At 37.8% G+C, this 19,344-nt stretch overlaps 1 protein-coding gene across 2 annotated transcripts; it reads left to right on the top strand.

Annotated features, from left to right (window-relative positions):
- The first annotated feature begins 5,358 nt into the window (after nucleotides 1-5,358).
- NAE1 (NEDD8 activating enzyme E1 subunit 1) lies at nucleotides 5,359-18,889 on the top strand. 2 transcript variants are annotated; one of them, XM_065640899.1, is made up of 20 exons: nucleotides 5,359-5,434; nucleotides 6,445-6,548; nucleotides 6,636-6,696; nucleotides 7,628-7,658; nucleotides 8,251-8,322; nucleotides 8,620-8,699; nucleotides 9,813-9,922; nucleotides 10,271-10,380; nucleotides 10,900-10,962; nucleotides 11,225-11,288; nucleotides 12,053-12,144; nucleotides 13,180-13,239; nucleotides 13,328-13,461; nucleotides 14,710-14,785; nucleotides 15,139-15,178; nucleotides 15,677-15,763; nucleotides 16,805-16,897; nucleotides 17,307-17,421; nucleotides 17,497-17,546; nucleotides 18,643-18,889. In XM_065640899.1, the coding sequence occupies exons 1-20, from the start codon at nucleotides 5,379-5,381 to the stop codon at nucleotides 18,750-18,752; spliced, it is 1,608 nt and encodes a 535-aa protein (XP_065496971.1). In that variant the 5' UTR covers nucleotides 5,359-5,378; the 3' UTR covers nucleotides 18,753-18,889. The 2 variants fall into 2 exon arrangements, with proteins under 2 accessions (XP_065496971.1, XP_065496972.1); XM_065640900.1 differs by lacking the exon at nucleotides 5,359-5,434 and having other exon boundaries at nucleotides 6,461-6,548; nucleotides 6,636-6,700.
- The last annotated feature ends 455 nt before the right edge of the window (nucleotides 18,890-19,344 follow it).

Here is a 19,344-nt window from a genome sequence, read left to right as displayed (position 1 = left end):
ACCGGGAGCTGCGCCCGCTCCGCCCGCAGCTCCGTGCAGGAGCGCTGCTGCTCACCTGCTTTATACCGGCTCACCGCCGGGGGGGCAGCCCTTAAAGGTACAGAGCGAGCCCTGCAGGAGGGGAAAGCTCCCAGCTTTGCTGCTCCTACTGCTGCTCACCCTGTTTGCTAACGGAGCACAGGAGAGGGAAAATGTAAAACTGAGATAACTGAAGTCCCAGGACTTAAGAGAGGAACCAAGGCTGTCCAGGTCGCATTGGGGTCAAATTGAGGAAAAGGTTGTAGTATTTTCCCATTTTACACCACAAGGAAGCAAGAGCCATAACCTGCTCTGAGCATCAGGGCACAGTAACTCTGCCAGCTTGTAATGGGAACTGTCCTTCTCACTTTATGTTCTGCAGGGGGAAACATCATCAAGTTACTGCATCTCTTTTCTCAAACACTCTCTCCATCTGAAAAAAGAAAAAAAAAAAACACCACGCCAAAAACCAAAGAATGATGTTTCCACCTGATTTGTAATTAAAACTTCAGAATCAGTGCTTAGGTCGGAGGCAGAACATTCTCATCTCAGAAAAAAAATACTTATGCTACTTTTAAACAAGGTAAAAATCACAACAACTAAGGATAAATTGGTAATCTGTTGTGGGTTTTTTTGTTTTATTTTGTTTGTTGTTATTGTTAGTTTTTTTCTTTGTAAGTCTAAAGAAACTTAAAAAAACCCAAAGTGTGGTTATATTAGGGAACAGAACACAGCAGACTCTAGCAAAAGGAGGTGATCTGTGAAGCCTCGGTTAGCTGGTATGATCCAGTAGTTGCCTGCACCCTGCTAAACCCGTGAAGAGGCTACAAGGAGACACCAAATCTGCAGCTGTAAAATGTCTGAAGGCATCTTTGTGGCAAGAAAAATGGCTCCTTGGTAGTAATTTTGTTAGATCTCAGGAAAAGCTGTCTGTCAAAGCTACATTTTATAAATATATTGATTTTCACAAAGACAATAGGACATAGAAATAGGGATTCTTATGTTATGCACTCAGGAAAATGGAAGAAAAAATCAATTGAGGCATTTAATGCAAATTTTATGTTGCGATACTGCATTGTAAGAATTCATTTCCTTTTTCAGGACCTCTCCATAGGATTCAACTATAAAACCTTTGAGATTCACTGATGCAAGCTAAATCACTCGATATGGGACGTAAACTGTTGTAAAGGTGTCCACAGAGTAGTTCTGCAATTACTTACTCAGGTCATCTTTTCAATTTGTTGCTGTTAAACTCCCAAGATCTTCTCAGGTCCCTGCACAGGCCTGACACGCACCGGACACTGACCCTGCTGGGATGTCTGTGGCCAGATAGTCTGCATGCCCAGGTCCCTGTGTGACTCAAATACTGGAACCAGTACAGCAGCGCTGCCTTTGGGTTAAAATACTTTGCTGCTTAGTAGGACAAATGAGCTGGGAGAAGCTGTGGTGCCTTGGTTCTTATTCTTGTGGGGCTCTGTGCTGGGTTTGTAGACAGGGAAACCAGCTGTAGACAGAGTCAGCCAGATGCAAACAGTCAGGAAAGCTGTTCTAGACCATGGGAAAAAGTACAAAAAATACCAACTTAGCAGAGAAAAGAAGAAATAGAAGAGGAATTTTCTGTATTAAAAAAAAGCCAGCTATAGACTGGGGAAAACCATATGCAAGATAGAAAATACTGAGCAACTTTTCAAGAGAAACTTTAAACCTGAGGCTCAGGTCTTGCTGACAGAGTATAGTGCCATTGAAGTGGCCCAATGTCTACATGCATTTGACACCATTCATCATTTCAGCTTTTATCTTCTCACATTCAAAACACGTAAGTATCTATGCATGTGGACTACAAAAGTAGGCACAGGGAGACATCTGAGACAAGAGAAACCTGCTGAAGACATGGCGGGAAGTGGACTTCACAAAATGGAGGTTTAAATGGTTGGATTTAGAAAACGTAAAAGGGGCAGTGACAGTACCTGAGAGGAAAGACCAAAATAGCTTGAATAAAATTTTTGCTATAAGTGATAGCCAGTGTGTACATGACAGTTTAATGTGCTCCCCCATCCAATCATCCTTCCTTTCTTTTGAGGAAAACAATAAGTTTTCCTTAAAGGGAGGGTAATACTGTGGCTTCTACAAACATCATGTTATTCTGTAACCCTGATGCCTCTTGGTATTGGCTGCCTTTAAGAATGGATTTTCACTGATTCTGTCCTCAAATTACCATTTATCACTTCAAAAGTTGTGGTAGTAATCTAATTGTGATGTCAATTTTACTAGCTTGAACTGGGGAGAATTACATCACACTCACGAAGTCAAATTTATGGAAGCGAGAAGAACAGAGTGCTAGGTGCATAAAGGGAAGACCTCTCCAATGCTGAGCTAAAAGTGATGTTCTCATGATTTCCACAAATTTCTCTCAGGCTTTGACTACATCTCAAAAGTGTCTGCTTAACAATAAATGACAGGAAGATGTAGTTCCATCCAATACAGTGAAACATTTCAAGCTGCCTTAAAGAATGATTCTGTCTCCCCCAGTCTTCACACTTATAGTTTTATTCCTCTTTGACAGTAATGATGAGTGAACAGAGCAGCAGCCTAGGACAAATACATGGGTTCTTCTTCTGAACCTGTCACTAAGTTGTGATACTGAACTAACAAGTGCTTCAGTTTTCCCGTCTCTATATATGGAATAATTATCTTCATGATTTAGTTTGAGCTCCCTTTATTAAAATTGCCATATAAGAACTAACCATAATGGTTAGAAAGCTCCAAGTAAGATTGGAATGCCAAACAGAAGTTGAACATATTAAGCTTTGCAGGTTTGAGAGAATTGGACTTTTGCATCTCTAAGGCAAATTGTCTCTACAATACAGCTCTGGAGTCACTGGGAGGTGTTCGCACAAGATCATGTCACTTGAGGATAACACTTTTGCTGCATATTACTGCATCACTGTAGCAAGGCAGTGCTGCAATTTAGGAGACAGAAAATGAAAGAATATTTACTTGGTTCCAAGGTGAACAGCTAAATGGCACCCTAGGTGTATCTGCTTCAGTAACTTGGCAACTATCCTTGCTGAGCATCTTTAATAATGGCAACACACATTTGAATGAGGTGTCATGTGCCTTCTTTATTTGATGCATGTGAGTGTGTCTGACATGTCATTGCTGATTAATAAAAATATGGCAGAAATAGTCAGTTTGGGTACAGGCTGCTCACTCCAGAGCCTTTGAAGTACAATAGGTAGGAGCAGATTAAATGTTAAAATGTTCATCACTCCAGAGCTTGCCTACACCTCAGGTTCTTGAAAGAGTATCTTGTTTATCCAGGCAGCTCATCTCTCTTCTTACATTGCCATTACTAATGCTGGCAGTTTCCAAATGGGACCTATATTAAGGTGACCTCTGTTCTTCATGTGTGCATTGAAATAATTGATAATGAATCCAGAAACTACACAAAAATACTTCACAAGGTAAATGTAAACAGGAAAGTGTACTGCCAACAATAAACACTAAAAAGCAGAAACCTCTCAGATTTTTATTTTTTAGTATTTTATTTAAAAACTGACTGCCTACATTTGTTGACTGACAATAGAAGTTTCAAATTTTATATTCTCAGGTTTGTCTTTGCAAACACAAAAATCTGGTGACTGTATATGGAGATTCTCGTGCACCCACTGTAACTTCAGGAGCTGAAAGCAGTAATCCTTCCCCCAGAGCTACATAGTGAGATTCATGAATTTTCTAAGGGAAGGAACTCAACATAAATTTACTTGGAATCTCTTCCTGGTATAAGGGAAAAAAAAAAAAAAAAAAAAAAAAGTCCCTAAGTAAAGGGTAAAGGAATTGAGAAGAACTGGACAAAAAAAAGACATGCGTAAAATCAACACTCAATTTTCAATTTTGCAAGAGAAAAAACTTGAATAAAATATGGGCCAAGAATGCCAAGAGGAAAGAAGGAATTTATTTGGAACATTCTTGGGAAAGTCGGGTAGAAAAAGAGGAATGGGATACCTGGCTCCCTCAGAGCTTCCCAGCCTTCACATGCCATTTTTTATTATTATTCGTCTTTGACTTTTAAAGCTATAAACACTTGGCTGCTTTATACCAGAAATGGGCACTATATTTCGGAACTTAGTCTGAAATAATAATTCTTGTAATTTATGGTTTGTCCAGTCGAAACTGTATAATTGTAGCAGATAGCAAGAACAGAGCAAGACAACTTTTGATTTGGGTAAACAGAACATTCCTACAAACATTGCAACAGCCACTGAAATTTCAACAGAAGGAAGGATTTACTGTGACTTAGCAAACACAAAGCCTGAGAAAATGAACTTTGGAAGAGATAACGTATATGGGAAAACAAAAGAGGAAGCACTATACTGTATCACAACAGCATCTACAAGGTATAAACCACTAAATTGCACCATTGTATAATTTATGCTAGCAGATATCTAGCAAATTAGATTTACTAAAGAGAAGCAGATTGAAAGGATCACAATACCCTTTATGGGCTAACAAATCAGCTGGAACAATGCACGCATTTTAGGACTTCTCTCTTGTTGTTGAAACTTAGTGCCAGAGATGTTGAAATTTTTAAAGGTGTGAAAGTTTCTTTTTTTGTGCACTTACATGGGACAAACTATATTGATCCTGTATGGAAAGATTTTCATAACAGAAGTGCATAGATACAAAAGATTTCAGGTTTTTTGCCTCGATACTGAATAGAAATAATTGTAATAATGTACACCAACTCTGCAAGTGTATCTAAACGGATTTTTCTGAGTGCAGGTATCTGCAGGGCTTCTGACTCAGACTGCTGTAAAATGCTTCAAAACTTCACACCAGAAAGTGTGAAGGTTGAGAGATGGAGAGAAATACCCTTTTTGAACATGAATTGTGGGAATGGGACCTTATTTTTAGAAATGTATTCCTGAAGAAAACAGCATCCTGTGTTTCTGTGTTTGTGATTCCCACCAGCGTCCCCAAAGACGTCCCGACCTTGCTCAGCGCGGGTTTTCCCCGCCGTTTTCCAAATTGCCGTCTCGATCCCACTGAACAACGAGAACACTGAACAACGACGGCAGCTCTGCGCGTATCCCGACCGGATCCGGTCGAATCTCCGTGTCAACACGAATGCTCCCGCTTACTGACACCGGCCTCCAGCACCGCCCGTGCCTCACGAAGGACGCCGGCGACGAGTCCCGCCGAGGAGGAGGAGCCGAGTGCGCCCCAGCCGCGAGGCTCCGCCCCGCCCCGCCCACAGCCCCGCCCCGCCCGGTCAGGCCCCGCCCCCGGCTCCCGCTCCGGCGGCCCCGCGCATGCGCCCGCCCACGCCTGCGCAGCGCCTGCTGGGGGAGCGTGCGGCAATGGCGCAGGCGGGCAGGGCCAGCCTGAAGGAGCAGAGATACGACCGGCAGCTGAGGTAGCGCGGCAGGGGCTGCTGCTGGGTTCCGCGGCCCGGGCCGGGGGGCGCAGCCCGCGCTCCTGCGGCTCTGGCTGCGCGTCCCATCGCCGGCCTCCTCCGCGGCCGCTCGCAGGGCGAGGCGCGGCGGGCGGCCCGGCCGGGGCTGCGCTGGGCGGGCCGGGCTGCTCGCTGCCCCCGCGGAGCCCCCGGGGCGCGGGGAGCCCGTGGCCGGGCTGCCGGGCCGCTCGCCTGTCGGGTCCGCCGGGCAGCGGCGTGTTCGTGCCTGCGTGGGGAAAAAGGCAGAAAAGCGCCAGGTTAAGTGAGAGGGGCGGCTCGTACCGGAGCCAGCCGCTGTTCGGAGTGTGGCCTGGGTTCATTTGCACATGCTCGTACACATTGGAGAGTCTTGGTTATAATGCTGTGCTGTGCCTGGTCAGTGGCGTTCCGCTCTGCAGCTGCACAGAGTGAAATTCCTGCCCGTGTAAAGTCAGCGTGGGGTTTGTGCCCGAGTGCTGTGCTGTCCCCGTCGCAGCCTGAGCGTTGTCTCATAGACTGCTGAATGCGAGGGCCATCTCCATCCGCCTGTATGTTTCAGGGTCTTGTATTATAAATTGTAAAAAATATTAAAAATCATAAAAATGTATTATAATAAAACTTACAAAACCCAGAACATTCAGCTTTAGGACAAGAGTTGCGTAAGGTGTGTTGTAACCCATGCTGATTTTTAAAAACTTAAATATGTTACAACAAAAAACGTGTGCATGTTCGTGTAGTGCAGAGTATAATAGATGGAGAAAATGGAATGTCAGTAAAATTAGGTTGCTCTTTAGAAAGTTTCATATTTGTCACAGTAAGTTTTCTTAAGGAAAGCTTATCTTGGTTGGTGCTGCTTAGCCAGTCATCAGTGATGGAAAGCAGTATGCTGGCCTCCATTTGTGATTGCTTAAATGTTTAAAAAATCCTTTATATTGGCATTATTATCTGAAATGAAATACCTTCAGAATGTTTCTGTTTCCATCCCAATATAGATTGTGGGGTGACCATGGACAAGAAGCTTTAGAATCTGCCCATGTTTGTGTGATAAATGCAACAGCGACAGGAACTGAAATACTCAAAAACTTAGTGCTACCAGGTAAGTAGATATTTCTTTTGCATTTTGTAGTAATGTACCTGATAATTTTCTAATGCCTAGTTATTTATTGTATTTTTTTTTCCCAAGGTATTGGTTCATTTACAATTGTCGATGGGAATTGGGTCTCTGGAGAAGATGTTGGAAATAAGTAGGTTTGTTACTAGTTTCTGATAAAAATTGAGAAGTAACAGGGTTTCATAAGTAGTTCTGTTAGTGTACTTGTCAAGGAATTCTATAAGATTCTTAATAACTTTAAAACCCCAGGTGTATTTCTCCAAGTCTTTTGTGGTTTTGGACATTTGTGGCATATACAGCATGCATGATAGTTTCAAAATTAGCTGCTAAATTTTACATAGTTTTTTAGTTGCTGTTTTTGTATTTTACAGGTCTGTTTGCTTCACAAATCAAGTTTATAAAGACAGTGGTTTGCTCAGTATAGAAACATTCAAAAATAACTTGTTTGCTGTAATCTTGATGTACGATAATGCAAGGTTTCCTTGTGTTCCAGCATGGCTAAATGTATTTTCCAAAATTTTCGTTGCACAAATAACTTATTTTTAGTTTATCATTGTGAAATTAGACTAATAGCTACCTATTAGCTCTCACAGCTTTAAAGGCTGTGTGCAGCAGGGGAAAGGATAAGAAACTCTTTATAAATCCTATAGAAACAATTTCTTTGCTAATTCTAGATCCCATTCTCTTATGGTTCAGGTAGATACCTACAAATATCTGTCTACTCATGAGAGTTATATGTGGGTGGAGGATATTCCGTTACATGAAGAAATGAGTGCTAATGGGTCTTTAATTAGCCTAGTGAAAAAGAATCTGCAGTATCATCCTGGCTTCTGGAGGAGTTTGGTGTGTCTTATCTTTCAGATTTGTGGCTCAGGCATTGGAAAGTTTCCTTAAGAAACTGACCATGAGGAAAATATTACAGTGGTGGGGAGCAGAAAGGCAGATTTAAGGGGGAATTAGTTTGTATGTGAGAGTCAGCAGTGTATTCTGCACTACAAAATCTAGCTTTAATGTTGTTTTTCTTCAAAATACAACTTCACATGTAACTCTTGTCTCCTTTTCAGTTTCTTCCTACAAAAAAGCCATATTGGTCAGGTAAGGAGATAACAAGTGTTAATTTAGGTGTGTTGAAAGCATGAAAGTATTGAGTTAATAGTCAAATGTAGTATTATGAGTAATGCTAAAAACATGTATGGATAGGTTAAAATCTATGTATTCTCTGTCAAAATGCCCCATGCTTACTTTTTAGTCGCTGATAGGTGAGAAGATAAGTTCACTTCTGGCAAGATTGAATGGAAAAATGAACAGGATACGGTTAAGAAAATATTTGGAAGGTTAAGGTGAAAGAGAATAGTGGTTGAAGGAGTAAAGCTAAGAGTAGAGAGGTGAATGGGGGGTAAAAAAAAATCACAAAAACAGGAGAGTCCAAAGGCATTGGTGACTCCTGGGAATGAATAAATAGCTGTCACATAACTTTTGTTTTTAAAATGATGTTACTAAAGATGGACTCAAACAAGTGCTTTCTGTAAAGGGATTTATTTTTTCTTCAGATAAGCAAGGGTTGGAATAAGAAATTCTATCTTGTGTCTTTTTTTTTTTTTTTTTAGCATGTTGCATATGTAGTACTGATATACTATATAAATTACAGTTCAAGAGATTAAACATTGTTTTGACTGTTCTGAAACAGAATCGTGCCCAGAGTGCTACTGAGCTCTTGCAAGAATTGAACAATGATGTTTCTGGAAACTTTGTCGAAGAGGTTTGTTTTCTGAAATTGGTTATATGTTTCTTGTTACACAATGTGATAAAAGTGTGAAATAAAACCTATGTGTTGTCTTTGTAGTGTTGCAGTTTAAGTAGCTTAATGATAAAACGTTTGAGGAAGATGGTCTTAAGTTATTTGCAAAAAGTCAATTTATGTATTGTAAATATTATTTTATAACTTCATCATAATTTTATAACTTTCACTTAACACTTTAAATTTAATGTTGAACCTACTTGCTGTGTATTCATGAATTTTCAGTGTTTCCTGACTTTTTTTTTTCCAACTATTTAGAGTCCAGAAAAACTTCTAGAGAATGACCCTTCCTTTTTTAATCGGTTTAACTTGGTGGTTACAACCCAACTACCAGAAAGGTAAAGAATAATCTGAAGTTTTTTTGTTTGTTTTCATTCAGTTGTACAAGCAGATTTCAATTGCAGGCATACGCTTGCAGGAAAACTTACGCGAAACAGAACTCTGTCGTTGTGGAGAAAAGTTACAGTAAATTAGGGCATTTTTTCTACAGACCTTTAATATGTTAATACATAGTTTAAAACCTTCTTCAGATCTCTGTCTGACTCCTAGGTGCTGTCTCCAGATATATTCTTCTTTGTCAACTACTGTTGTAGTGAAAGTTGTTTCTGGTCCAAAATCACTATAACAAGTGTTCTTATGTAAAACCTAACAGATAATAGGAGCTGTGATACCTTTAGATTTTTGCAAATCTATTTTATCTTTTGTGTAGGTCTTTCCGTTTTACCCATGTATATAATTATTTTGCCCATATAACTTTGTCAAGACCAGAAGTTCCTGATTTTTTTTTTTAACCTCTTCCTGCTGAGAGGTGTCTCCCGTGCTGCATTCCAGTAAACAGTATGCAGGAAAAATGACAGTTCTCAGAGTATTGTGAAACTGGCGGAGAAGAGGATGTTTCTATTTCAGTAGAAAAGCTGCCTCCACAGAGGCAAGAGGCTGCTGGATAGAGAAATAGTTAAATCTTGTTTTTGTGAGGAAGTGGCTGTTGTTCATACTTTATATTTCTCCCTCCCTCTACTTACAGAGGAGCTAGAGATACTGTCTCTTAGAGAAATAAGAGTCAACTTGCCTCTCTGAAGTGGTGATTTTCTTGCAGACATCCATGAATAAAGAGTATTTATGTGCTATGCAAAAACCTGTGACTGGAATTGCCCCTACTGGAAGTTATGTTTGTGCAACATACCAATCTCATTGGAGTTCTTTGTTTAATTGATAGTTGGAACATTTGAGAGAATAGAGATAAATATCAGTAAGCTAATGGATAAATGTATTTCTAACCTAGTGTAAATTCACGTATAACATTAATGACCTGGTATGCGCTTAGAATCATGATAATATTAGAGTTCTCCCGTAGAAAACTTCCCTTTCTCAAGCAACTTGCATAAGAGTTAACTTTGTAGTTAACTGTTGTCCTCTTGTATATCTGACAAAAAAAATATTTTTCCTTATAGTACGTTGCTGCGCTTGGCTGAACTTCTCTGGAATTCCAACATTCCTCTGCTGGTCTGCAGGACTTATGGACTGGTTGGTTATATGAGAATCGTCATTAAAGAACATACAGGTTAGAGGGTTTTCTGAGATAAAGACTCTTCAAAAAGGCTTAAGGGTTCAATATGTGATTTCACTTTTTTTTCCCCATCTTTATCTTGTGTTGTATTTAGTATTTGTTAAGTCTTATGTAGTTTGCAGTTTATCACTAGGAGCACTCTTTGAGGAATGCATAGAAATTATGGACTGCAACAAATAGTAAAATTGAGATTATCTAAACATTAAAATTAACTTACACAAAACACTTACTCTGAGAACCAAGCAGTGCAAGGAGCAGATGATGTACTGTATTCGGTGTATAGCACTGTTTTGAAGGTCGAACACAGAAGTGTGACATGCATTGTGTAACTTTTTCTCACAGTTGTTGAATCTCATCCTGACAATACGTTAGAAGATCTGAGACTGGACAGACCATTTCCAGAACTGAGGGAACACATTCGGTCTTATGACTTGGATCACATGGACAAAAAGGTTGTTATGTGGTTTGCACTATGTGCTCTAAGACAGATGCAGACACAGAACAGAGATTCTATGAAGATGACTCTTCGCAGAATGTGCCCCAAATGTTACTGTCTGTATTTAGATCTTAAGCAAATGGGGGTATTGGGAAGTAATCAATATTGTTGGACAACTTGGATATTTTGTTAGATTTATTTCCCCATGCCTCCCATTTAAAAAAAAAAAAAAAAAAAAGATTACCTACTGCTGCAGAGCTTTGCAGTGTGGATATTTCTGCATAACATAAGTTCCACTTCGAAAAAATATTGGAGAACTTGGCTCTGCCACCCTTCTTTTAAGTAAAGGAATAGTAATTTAGTAATTTGTTTTATAGTAGTTAGAGAATGTTATTTCTGAACTGAAATGTGGAAAATGTCGTGTGTTTTTACAGTAGTGAAAGGGATGTTAGATATGTATGTTCAAAATAGATTTGTAATTTGTGTCCCATTTTTATCTTTTCTCAACAAATATTTCTCTGCTCTTCAATTACAGGACCACAGCCACACTCCGTGGATTGTGATTGTAGCCAAATATCTAACAAAATGGTTCAACGAGGTATATTGCAAAACTTCATAAATCATCAATATTATTGTTATTATTACTACTTCTTTAAATATTTCTTTTCTAAACTAGATTGTTATGTTAGCAATGTGTAACAAATAAAGAAAACAAGGTGAAACCATTAAAAAATTTACTAGTTGAAATACAAGTGAATATGTATGGACAGTGACAGACTTCTGGAGTTCAGCAGTCTAAGTGCAATGAAGTTAGTCATAGCTGTTTTAAAGATAAAATTTTTTTGTGTTTTTCAATTTAGAACAGTGACCAGTTGCCTAAGAGTTACAAAGAAAAAGAAGCCTTCAGACAACTGATTCGACAAGGTAATATATGTCGTAGGAGTCACGTATTCATACTGGCAGAAATATGTAAGGCAATATCTGAAAAATAATCTGAAGTTCTCTCAGGATTAATTTATGAAAATCTGCTGGCACATATAGTACAATTCTTTTGCAAAATGATTGTCTTATATAGGTGCTTGCAGATGCTAAAATTAGTGACACGTTTTTAACATCTAGAAATATGTTGTCATAAATTATTGCAGAATAAAAACATTAACTGAATTTTTGGTATTTTCTCATTTAAAGCTGGCCCACGTGCAAATCGCGGAGTGGTTCTGTCATCTTTATCCCCGGGTTAGGCTAGGGAATCGATCTGTAGTAATTATCTTTGGTTAAATTAGGTTTTTAGCGCAGTCCATTTCTTGGTCTGGCTTGCTGTGTGGGTTCATAAGTGTTTGCCAAATTTGACCAAAAAAACCAATAAAACATGACTGGGGTTGGGAAGGAGAGTTGAATTGCCTTTTTACCACCATCTACATTAATTAAGTGATTATGAAACTCTACTCTTTCTCACACAAACTGGTATTTTTGTGATAAGCAACTTGTATGTAACATCACAGGAAAATTAATCTTATGCAGAATGTACATGTAGCTGATTTTATCAGTACGTCTTACTAGTAACCCAGTTTTTTTGCTCCTTAGTTATTATGCCACAAATAATTCAAAGCCAGTCTGCTCTGTTGGTAAGACCTACATGATGAATTGTAATTCAGAACATGAGTTTTGGTTTATTTGTTTTCAATAAGGTATCTTAAAGAATGAAAGTGGGACCCCAGAAGATGAGGAAAACTTCGAAGAAGCTATAAAAAATGTGAACACGGCATTAAATACTACAGAGGTAAAATAAACATTTATAGGACAAAATTGAAGAAACTTCAACTACCTCATTTTTTCAGAACATATTATGCAGTTTTAGGACAGGAATTCCATTTGCAACATTTATATTTAGATAAAACAGGATTAGTACAATTTTAAAAATTGAAATAATGTGTAGTAAAATAGTCCTAGACTAGGTGGCACTGTAGCTTATGGAAATTCTTTTATTTCCTTGCTCATGCAAGGAAGCTACACTTCCTTCCTGAAGACTTGAATTCAAGTATAGAAAGAATCAGTAACCAGAGTTCATTAGCAATGTATGCCTGGCGTAGACTTCATCAGATTTCTTTTACAGATCAAACTGTAAAGCGCATGGTACAATTATAAAGAATTAGCAGTCACTGGTGTGGATGATGTTGGATTTAAATACTCAGAAAGCATTTGTTGAAATGATGCTATATTGAAGCCACTTGCTGTGGTATTGATTCTGTATAGAAATGAAGTGCTGCAAGGGACCTTTGACTCAGCAAATTCAGTACTTTCCTCTCGAAGAAACATGTTACGGAATTCCTTTCATAAACTGATCAAGCTAAAAAATGTTGAAAGTGAAGTTTTCGTTGTTTTTAAATAATCCTGAAGTAGTAACTCATGCTTTAGAATTGATGTCTGATTTCTTTGATTTCTAATCCGTGGTAAATTGCAAAAGTTACATGGGGTAAAAGCACATTCTGTGCTTCTTTCTGGATTACATTCAATTTTTATTTGAACTGTGCTGATTCTTGCTTGGACAGTCATGTTAAGTCTCCCAAGAAAGCAGCAGGTAAAACTTAGTGCTCACATCTGAGCCGGTACAAGCCGTGTCCCAGATTATTAGTGATTTATTTCAGTTTATGTGTCAGACTGAACTCTGGCAGTTAAGGGGTCAAAACACTCTCACTTTTGCAGCCCCTCTTTACTCTGAGGTCACTTAGAGCTGGCTCACCTATGTAGTGAGTGTTGAGATAGTTCAAGAAATCCCAAGTCGAGTAAATACAAACCCATTTTATTTTTTTCGTAGATTCCAAGATGCATTGAAGAGATTTTTAATGATGGTTGCTGCATAAATCTCACAGAGCAGGTAATGAGTAATTAAGGGTAAGGCTTAAATCTAGGAGAAGCATCATAAATAACATTTGTGTACGTGACTGTCTCTTGTGCATTTGCAGTCACCCTCCTTCTGGGTTTTGGCTCGAGCTGTGAAGGAATTTGTGGCAAACGAGGGACAAGGAAGCTTGCCTGTCCGAGGCACTATTCCTGATATGATCGCAGACTCCAATAAATTTATCAAATTGCAAAATGTGTAAGTATACGGTTTTTACTTTAATAGTTACTATTGGTAGTAAATGGCGATGACTTCAGACCTCACAAAGTGCATGAATTCCTGTATTTTAAAAAAAACAAGTGTGTATGTGGGACTGGAGTGAGGAGGGTGTGGGAAGCACGGCAGCCTGGGGCTGTCTGCTGTCTGGAACCAGGGCCTCAGCCTTCAGTGCACCCTACTTTCCTAAGGCTAGGCAGTAAGTGATCACTTGGCAGTAAGTGATCACTTTCTTGGTTTTGGATCTAGTAAAGACAGTCCTACAGTGGATCCCATAGCCCAGCTACTGCTGTCCAAAGCAAATTGTTGCTTAAACGCAGCCTTTGTTTTTTCTCCTCAGTTTGTATGTCAACCTGGTTACAGAAATTCTGGTTTCCTAGGTATTTAATTCTAAATACTTAATTCTAATTAATGCCCTTTGAAGGGATTGTTTGGTAGGTAAGGAATGGTATGAATGAACATTAACTGCAGATTCTAAACAGCACCAGTGTGGATCAGGATTTTAGGAAGGCCGTCATTGAATACATGTATCCTCAGCATGAACTTAGTATTTCTCTGCATCCTGGACATGATGCAAATTGTTGGGCCAAAAAGACTTTCTTACAGTGTTACTACATTTTCTTTGCAGTCGATTGCTGCTTCTGTTTTTTTAATCTTTAAAATGAAGCAGTATCTTGCAGAAGACTTTGCTAAATTTATTGTCAGTGCCATTGTACTGTTGAATTGTGCAAATAGGAAAGTATTATTCCTAATAGATTTTGATTGTTTCTCCATAGATTCTGAAACACAATCTCTACTAGAAAAATGATTGCATGCCTTAATAGTGTTTATGAATCAAAATGAAATCTGTAATTTTAGAGGTGCATTCCCCAGAACTGTGATAAATAGCATTACAAAGATTAATATAAAAAGTAGACATCCGTTACATGTCTAAAATAATTGATTGTTATTGCTTCATGGAAGTTACTCTTTATAATGATAGTAAAGCCAAGAACTTGTATCATTATTTTGCTAAATGAAACCATAGTTGCTTAAATTTGCACAGATACCTTAATTTGTAAATCTGAATTCTATAAACATCAGCTCTGAATTTCCAGATCATTATGTACTTCAGTTTTCAATTCCAATAAGCATTACAGGGTTTTATTTTGCAGATAGAATACATACAGTTCCTTAAAATGAGCTCTTAAATTGAATTTTATTAAATATTGTGCTCTTTATTATTAACAGATACCGTGAAAAAGCAAAGAAGGATATTGCTGCTGTGGGTAACCATGCTGCTAAACTGTTACAATCCTTAGGCAAGGTAATTAAAATTGTACCGTCATTCTGACAAGATAGACATATTTTTACCCTGACTTTCTGTACAGACAAGTCACAGGAGACAGATATGGAAAGAGAAAGCTTAGTTTCCTTATTTTTTCAAAAGGTTTAAGTAAGTTCTAATGAAATTTTATATTCAGGGTCTGTTTTATTTATCACTTTTGGTTTGGTCATATGAAAGTAAAAGGAGTACAGAGATATATTATTTACAATTTAAGTTTTGTTTGTTTTTACAAGAATGACTAGTTAGTTCACAATGAATGTATGAATATGTCTGAAAATATAAATTCTTTGGTCATTGTATGTGCTGGAATGAGAGTATATTCTCTCTTTTAGGCACCCGAATCTATTTCAGAGAGAGAATTAAAATTATTTTGTAAGTATGCTTGGATTCTGTCCCTGTGTTTATGCAAATGAACAAAGAGTCAAAAACTTTTGACTGTTAGTGTAGTTATTAATCAATAACTCAATATTTGAACTTTTCATAGAATCTTAGTAGATGTAGCGGAAAAGAACCCTTGTTCATTTACAGTATGGGAGAGGAGTGCGTGAAGTTGATGGCTGTGATTGATGAATTGCTATAGAAGAGCTACACGCGTTGTCCGCTTTTACATTAACATCGCAGATACGTGTAGATTCTAGAAGTAAATAAGCACAAAATATTTCCCTAAAATACTTGTGATCATAGACCTAAATGTAGATCAATAGATTTTGTTGCTGCAAGAAACTGGAAGAAACATGAAAGTGTTAAATGAAATTATTATAAATTTTCGTGTTTCATGTTTAACTCATCAAAGATACAGGCTTGCAAAGATTTCGTAATTGGTGATGCATTCAAGTAGGTAACGCTCTCCTTTCTGCACCCTCTGCGTAGGCAGCAACTCGGCTTTTCTCCGAGTAGTACGATGTAGATCTCTCGCTGAAGAATATGGTTTAAACACTTTTAACAAGGATGAAATCAGTAAGTACTCCATTTTTGCACATACTTTAGTTGCATTTTCAACTTGAAATGGTTTTGTGATCAAAAAGTATTGTATGTTACACATTCTGTTTTATTATGTAGTTTTATAATTTGGCATCAACTACAAGTATTTTTTTTAAGTCTAGAATGTTGAATTAAATTTGATTTTTGAAAGTTAAATGACCTTACGGATTGATGCATGTTTCAGGTGTTTTTTCTTGCAGATTTTATTTTTGATAGCACATAAATAAAACATTGTTTTCTTCAAATTTCTCTTTTCTATACCTCAGTTTTTTCTGACAGAGTTGGAGAGGTGCTTTCACCTGACCAAAGATACAAGACTAATTGTCCTGACCCCCTCTAAGTTTATATTTTCAGTATTTGAACTAGCGAACTAGTTATTTGATGTTGCATTTCATTTTTTTGAACCTGGATAAATTTTTAAAAAAAAGAAAGCTGGAAATTATTTTTATTGAAGTTTGTTTAAATTAAGCTTATATTAGTACTCTGCGTGTTTTGGACAAAATATACATACAAAGTGTATACATTTTGTGTATACATACGTTTTGGAATATTTATAATTTAAGTGAAAGCTCCTTGAATTAGTTGGTAACATGCAATGCGATTTCAGTAGTAGTATTTAGACAGACTACTGAGCTGTATGTTAAGGGATTTAAGACCTGTTTTATAATTACAGTCATTACAGTTAAATATATGAAGCATGTGTTTCAATCCCAAAATTATCACTAAGGAGTATCCCAGTTAATGTTATAGCAGGTGTCAGAGCTGAAATGTGAATATCTTCACTGACCAGTTTATATCAAATACATTCAATATGTTTTGTCATACACTGGAGTCAAACTCGTGTATCTGACAGTTGACTCATCGAGATTCTCAGTTGCAGGTTGTTTTCATTAAAATATATTTTTACTGCAGAGTTTACAGTTTAAGCACATTGGAAATACTTGATTTCAAGTAATTAAAAATATTTTTTTTTCCATTTTGTGTGTACCAGCTAACCGGTTCTCTTCCTGTTTTCAGTTTCCCATATGGATAATCCAGACAGTGAACTAGTGCTGTACCTGATGCTGCGGGCTGTAGATAGATTTTATAAGCAGCATGGTAGATATCCAGGTATGTTAATACCAGAGTTACTTAACGTCATCAAAAAAAAAAATCTAATAGTTACTATAATACTAGTTATAAACTATGAATATAGTGTTAGTTGTAGTTTTGCTTCCATATTAATATAACTTTATGAATGTGAAAGTTAGAGTTTTTTCTCTTTAGGAGCTTAAGGAACTTATCTGAATTGATAACACTGAAATGGGTTGTGTGGATTATGAATTGGTTCAGCTATTCAGTAATTTGTCATTACCACGTGTAGCATCAACAGAACATGCAATTATTATTAGTCTAATATTAGTATGTTAATTGGCTTAGAAACTTTACAGAAAACAAAATTCTTGCGCTGCCATGTAAAGCCATTAACTTTGAATATGTTGTTATGGTTCTGTGATGAAACAGTTAACTTATTTTCCAGGTGTCTACAACTATCAGGTAGAAGATGATATTGGAAAACTAAAATCATGCCTCACTGGTTTCTTACAAGAACATGGGTTGTCTGTAGTGGTGAAAGATGACTATGTTCATGAGTTGTAAGTATTATACCTTAATTGTCGCTGTATCGGTAAAACTGACCTGAAAACACTAACTGTTACTTTGCTCTCCAGTTGTCGCTATGGAGCTGCTGAGCCGCATGCTGTTGCTGCCTTCATGGGAGGTAAGAATGTCACTGTATTTTGAAGGGCCATACAAATAAACCAGCCTGCTGCAGTGCAGTCAGAATCTCCTCTGGTTTCATTACTTTGTATTGTCAGAGCAAAGGCTGTGATCACAGACTGTAGTCAAAATAGTATTAGAACAAAATCTGCCCCCTTCATTCTCCAGATGTAACCTTCTATGGTGTATAGAAAAAGTGGACACAGCAAGGGTTTAAAGTCAGTAAAAGAAACCAAATAAACTTAAAAATTAATCTCCATAGATCAATTCTAGTAGCTTTATAATGTGTTTAAAAATAAAATGCTTGAAAGGGGCTCTGAGGTTTATTTTTAAAGGAATAATTGTACTAATATTAAAATTAACACAGTACACATCTTCCTTTAACTCACTAACACTTAAGTATCTATTAAATATAAATAGCCTTGATTGCTTACCTTAATTCAACCTATGGGTATTATCAAAACTGAATATGTTTTAATGGATGCTCAAAATTTATATATCCAGTTAACTTCTTTATTTGGCTTCATGCAGTGCTGAAGATAATTATGTATTAAATAGTCTGTGGATTTAGGATTTTTTTTCTGCTTAAGTGAAACTTGGTTTGTGCAGTGCTTTAGAAAAATATGTAAAGGTAACTTCTGAAGAAATTACAGAATATTTAATGCTACAGGGGAACAAAGGGATTGCGGCGCAGTGACCCTTCAATTTATTTTACCGTTTAAGTGTATATGATTTTTTTTTTAATTGAACGTCTCAATTTAATTTAGAGAGGTCACAGTTTGCATGGGTCTGTCTGCTTGCACGTTTTTGCTGTGTTTGTGTGCATATGTACATGGAGAGAGAAAGTGTATATGGCAGAGTGGATGTGAAGCTGACTTTCAAAGTAACAGCTTTCTGACTGGAAAGTCCTGACAGGCATTTTTACCTCCTAGGAGCTGTATCAGGCACTTCCCAAATAATTCCAGTGTAGTGAGTTCTAGATAAAAACTAGTAAAAGAATGTTGTTTAAGTATCACCTGCTAACTACGTTTTTGTTTGTTTGGTGGGGGGGTTTTTTGTTTTGTTTTGTTCTGTTTTGTTTGTTTTTTCCTTTTCAGGAGCTGCTGCACAGGAGGTTATCAAAGTCATTACAGGACAGTTTGTAATTTTTAATAACACCTACATTTACAGCGGAATGTCACAGACTTCAGCGACTTTCCAGCTGTAGGATAACGATCTCCCACTGCTGCTTGTTCTGTAAATACTGTGGTGTTCTGCCACTGACTGGACTCTTCTGTTTTACCTGCAAATTAAAGTTCCTTTATTTGTAACAATTTTATCTTTTTTTTTTCCTCTGGGGACAAATAAAATCATACCAAATCCTGACGGTTTTTTAAAATCTAGAATTTTCTGATTCACCTTTGAGAGAAAAAGGCGGCAGCTGTTCTTCGGCATGGTGAGTTGCATTTACAAATGGGCTTGCCTGGTTTGCAGTAGAGCTGAACTTTTTCACAAAAGCTGCTCTTGACTTTGGGGGGCAGGACTTGCAAAAGGTTAGAAAAGGCCAACGTGGCTTTGGTCTGAGGATCTAACTGTGAGGAGAGCTGGGGAAAGCTGTAAGGCCTTTTATTGAGCTCACGGACATTGGGGAAAGGGGTTGTGTTCCTGAAAGCCTGGCTTTCAGCTACGTTGATCTAGTAATGGATTCTCTTCCCCGTACCCGTTGTGTTGTGCTGCTGGTGTGGTGTCCAAAGTACAGGGAACGGAAACTGAGCTGCATTGAAAACCAAGAGGTTTCCCCCTGGCCTGGGGCTGGAGCC

The sequence above is a fragment of the Caloenas nicobarica genome, chromosome 9 (assembly GCF_036013445.1).
Source record: "Caloenas nicobarica isolate bCalNic1 chromosome 9, bCalNic1.hap1, whole genome shotgun sequence".
NCBI lineage: Eukaryota > Metazoa > Chordata > Aves > Columbiformes > Columbidae > Caloenas > Caloenas nicobarica.
This window is presented reverse-complemented; position numbering and strand designations above follow the sequence as displayed.

What these genes read in the sequence shown, in the direction of transcription:
- NAE1 (XM_065640899.1), top strand. Translation starts at nt 5,379, where the DNA reads ATGGCGCAGGCGGGCAGGGCCAGCCTGAAGGAGCAGAGATACGACCGG. An exon ending in ACAACCCAACTACCAGAAAG is followed by an intron (nt 8,700 to 9,812) that starts GTAAAGAATAAT and finishes TTTTCCTTATAG; the next exon opens with TACGTTGCTGCGCTTGGCTG. An exon ending in TGTTACAATCCTTAGGCAAG is followed by an intron (nt 14,786 to 15,138) that starts GTAATTAAAATT and finishes TCTCTCTTTTAG; the next exon opens with GCACCCGAATCTATTTCAGA.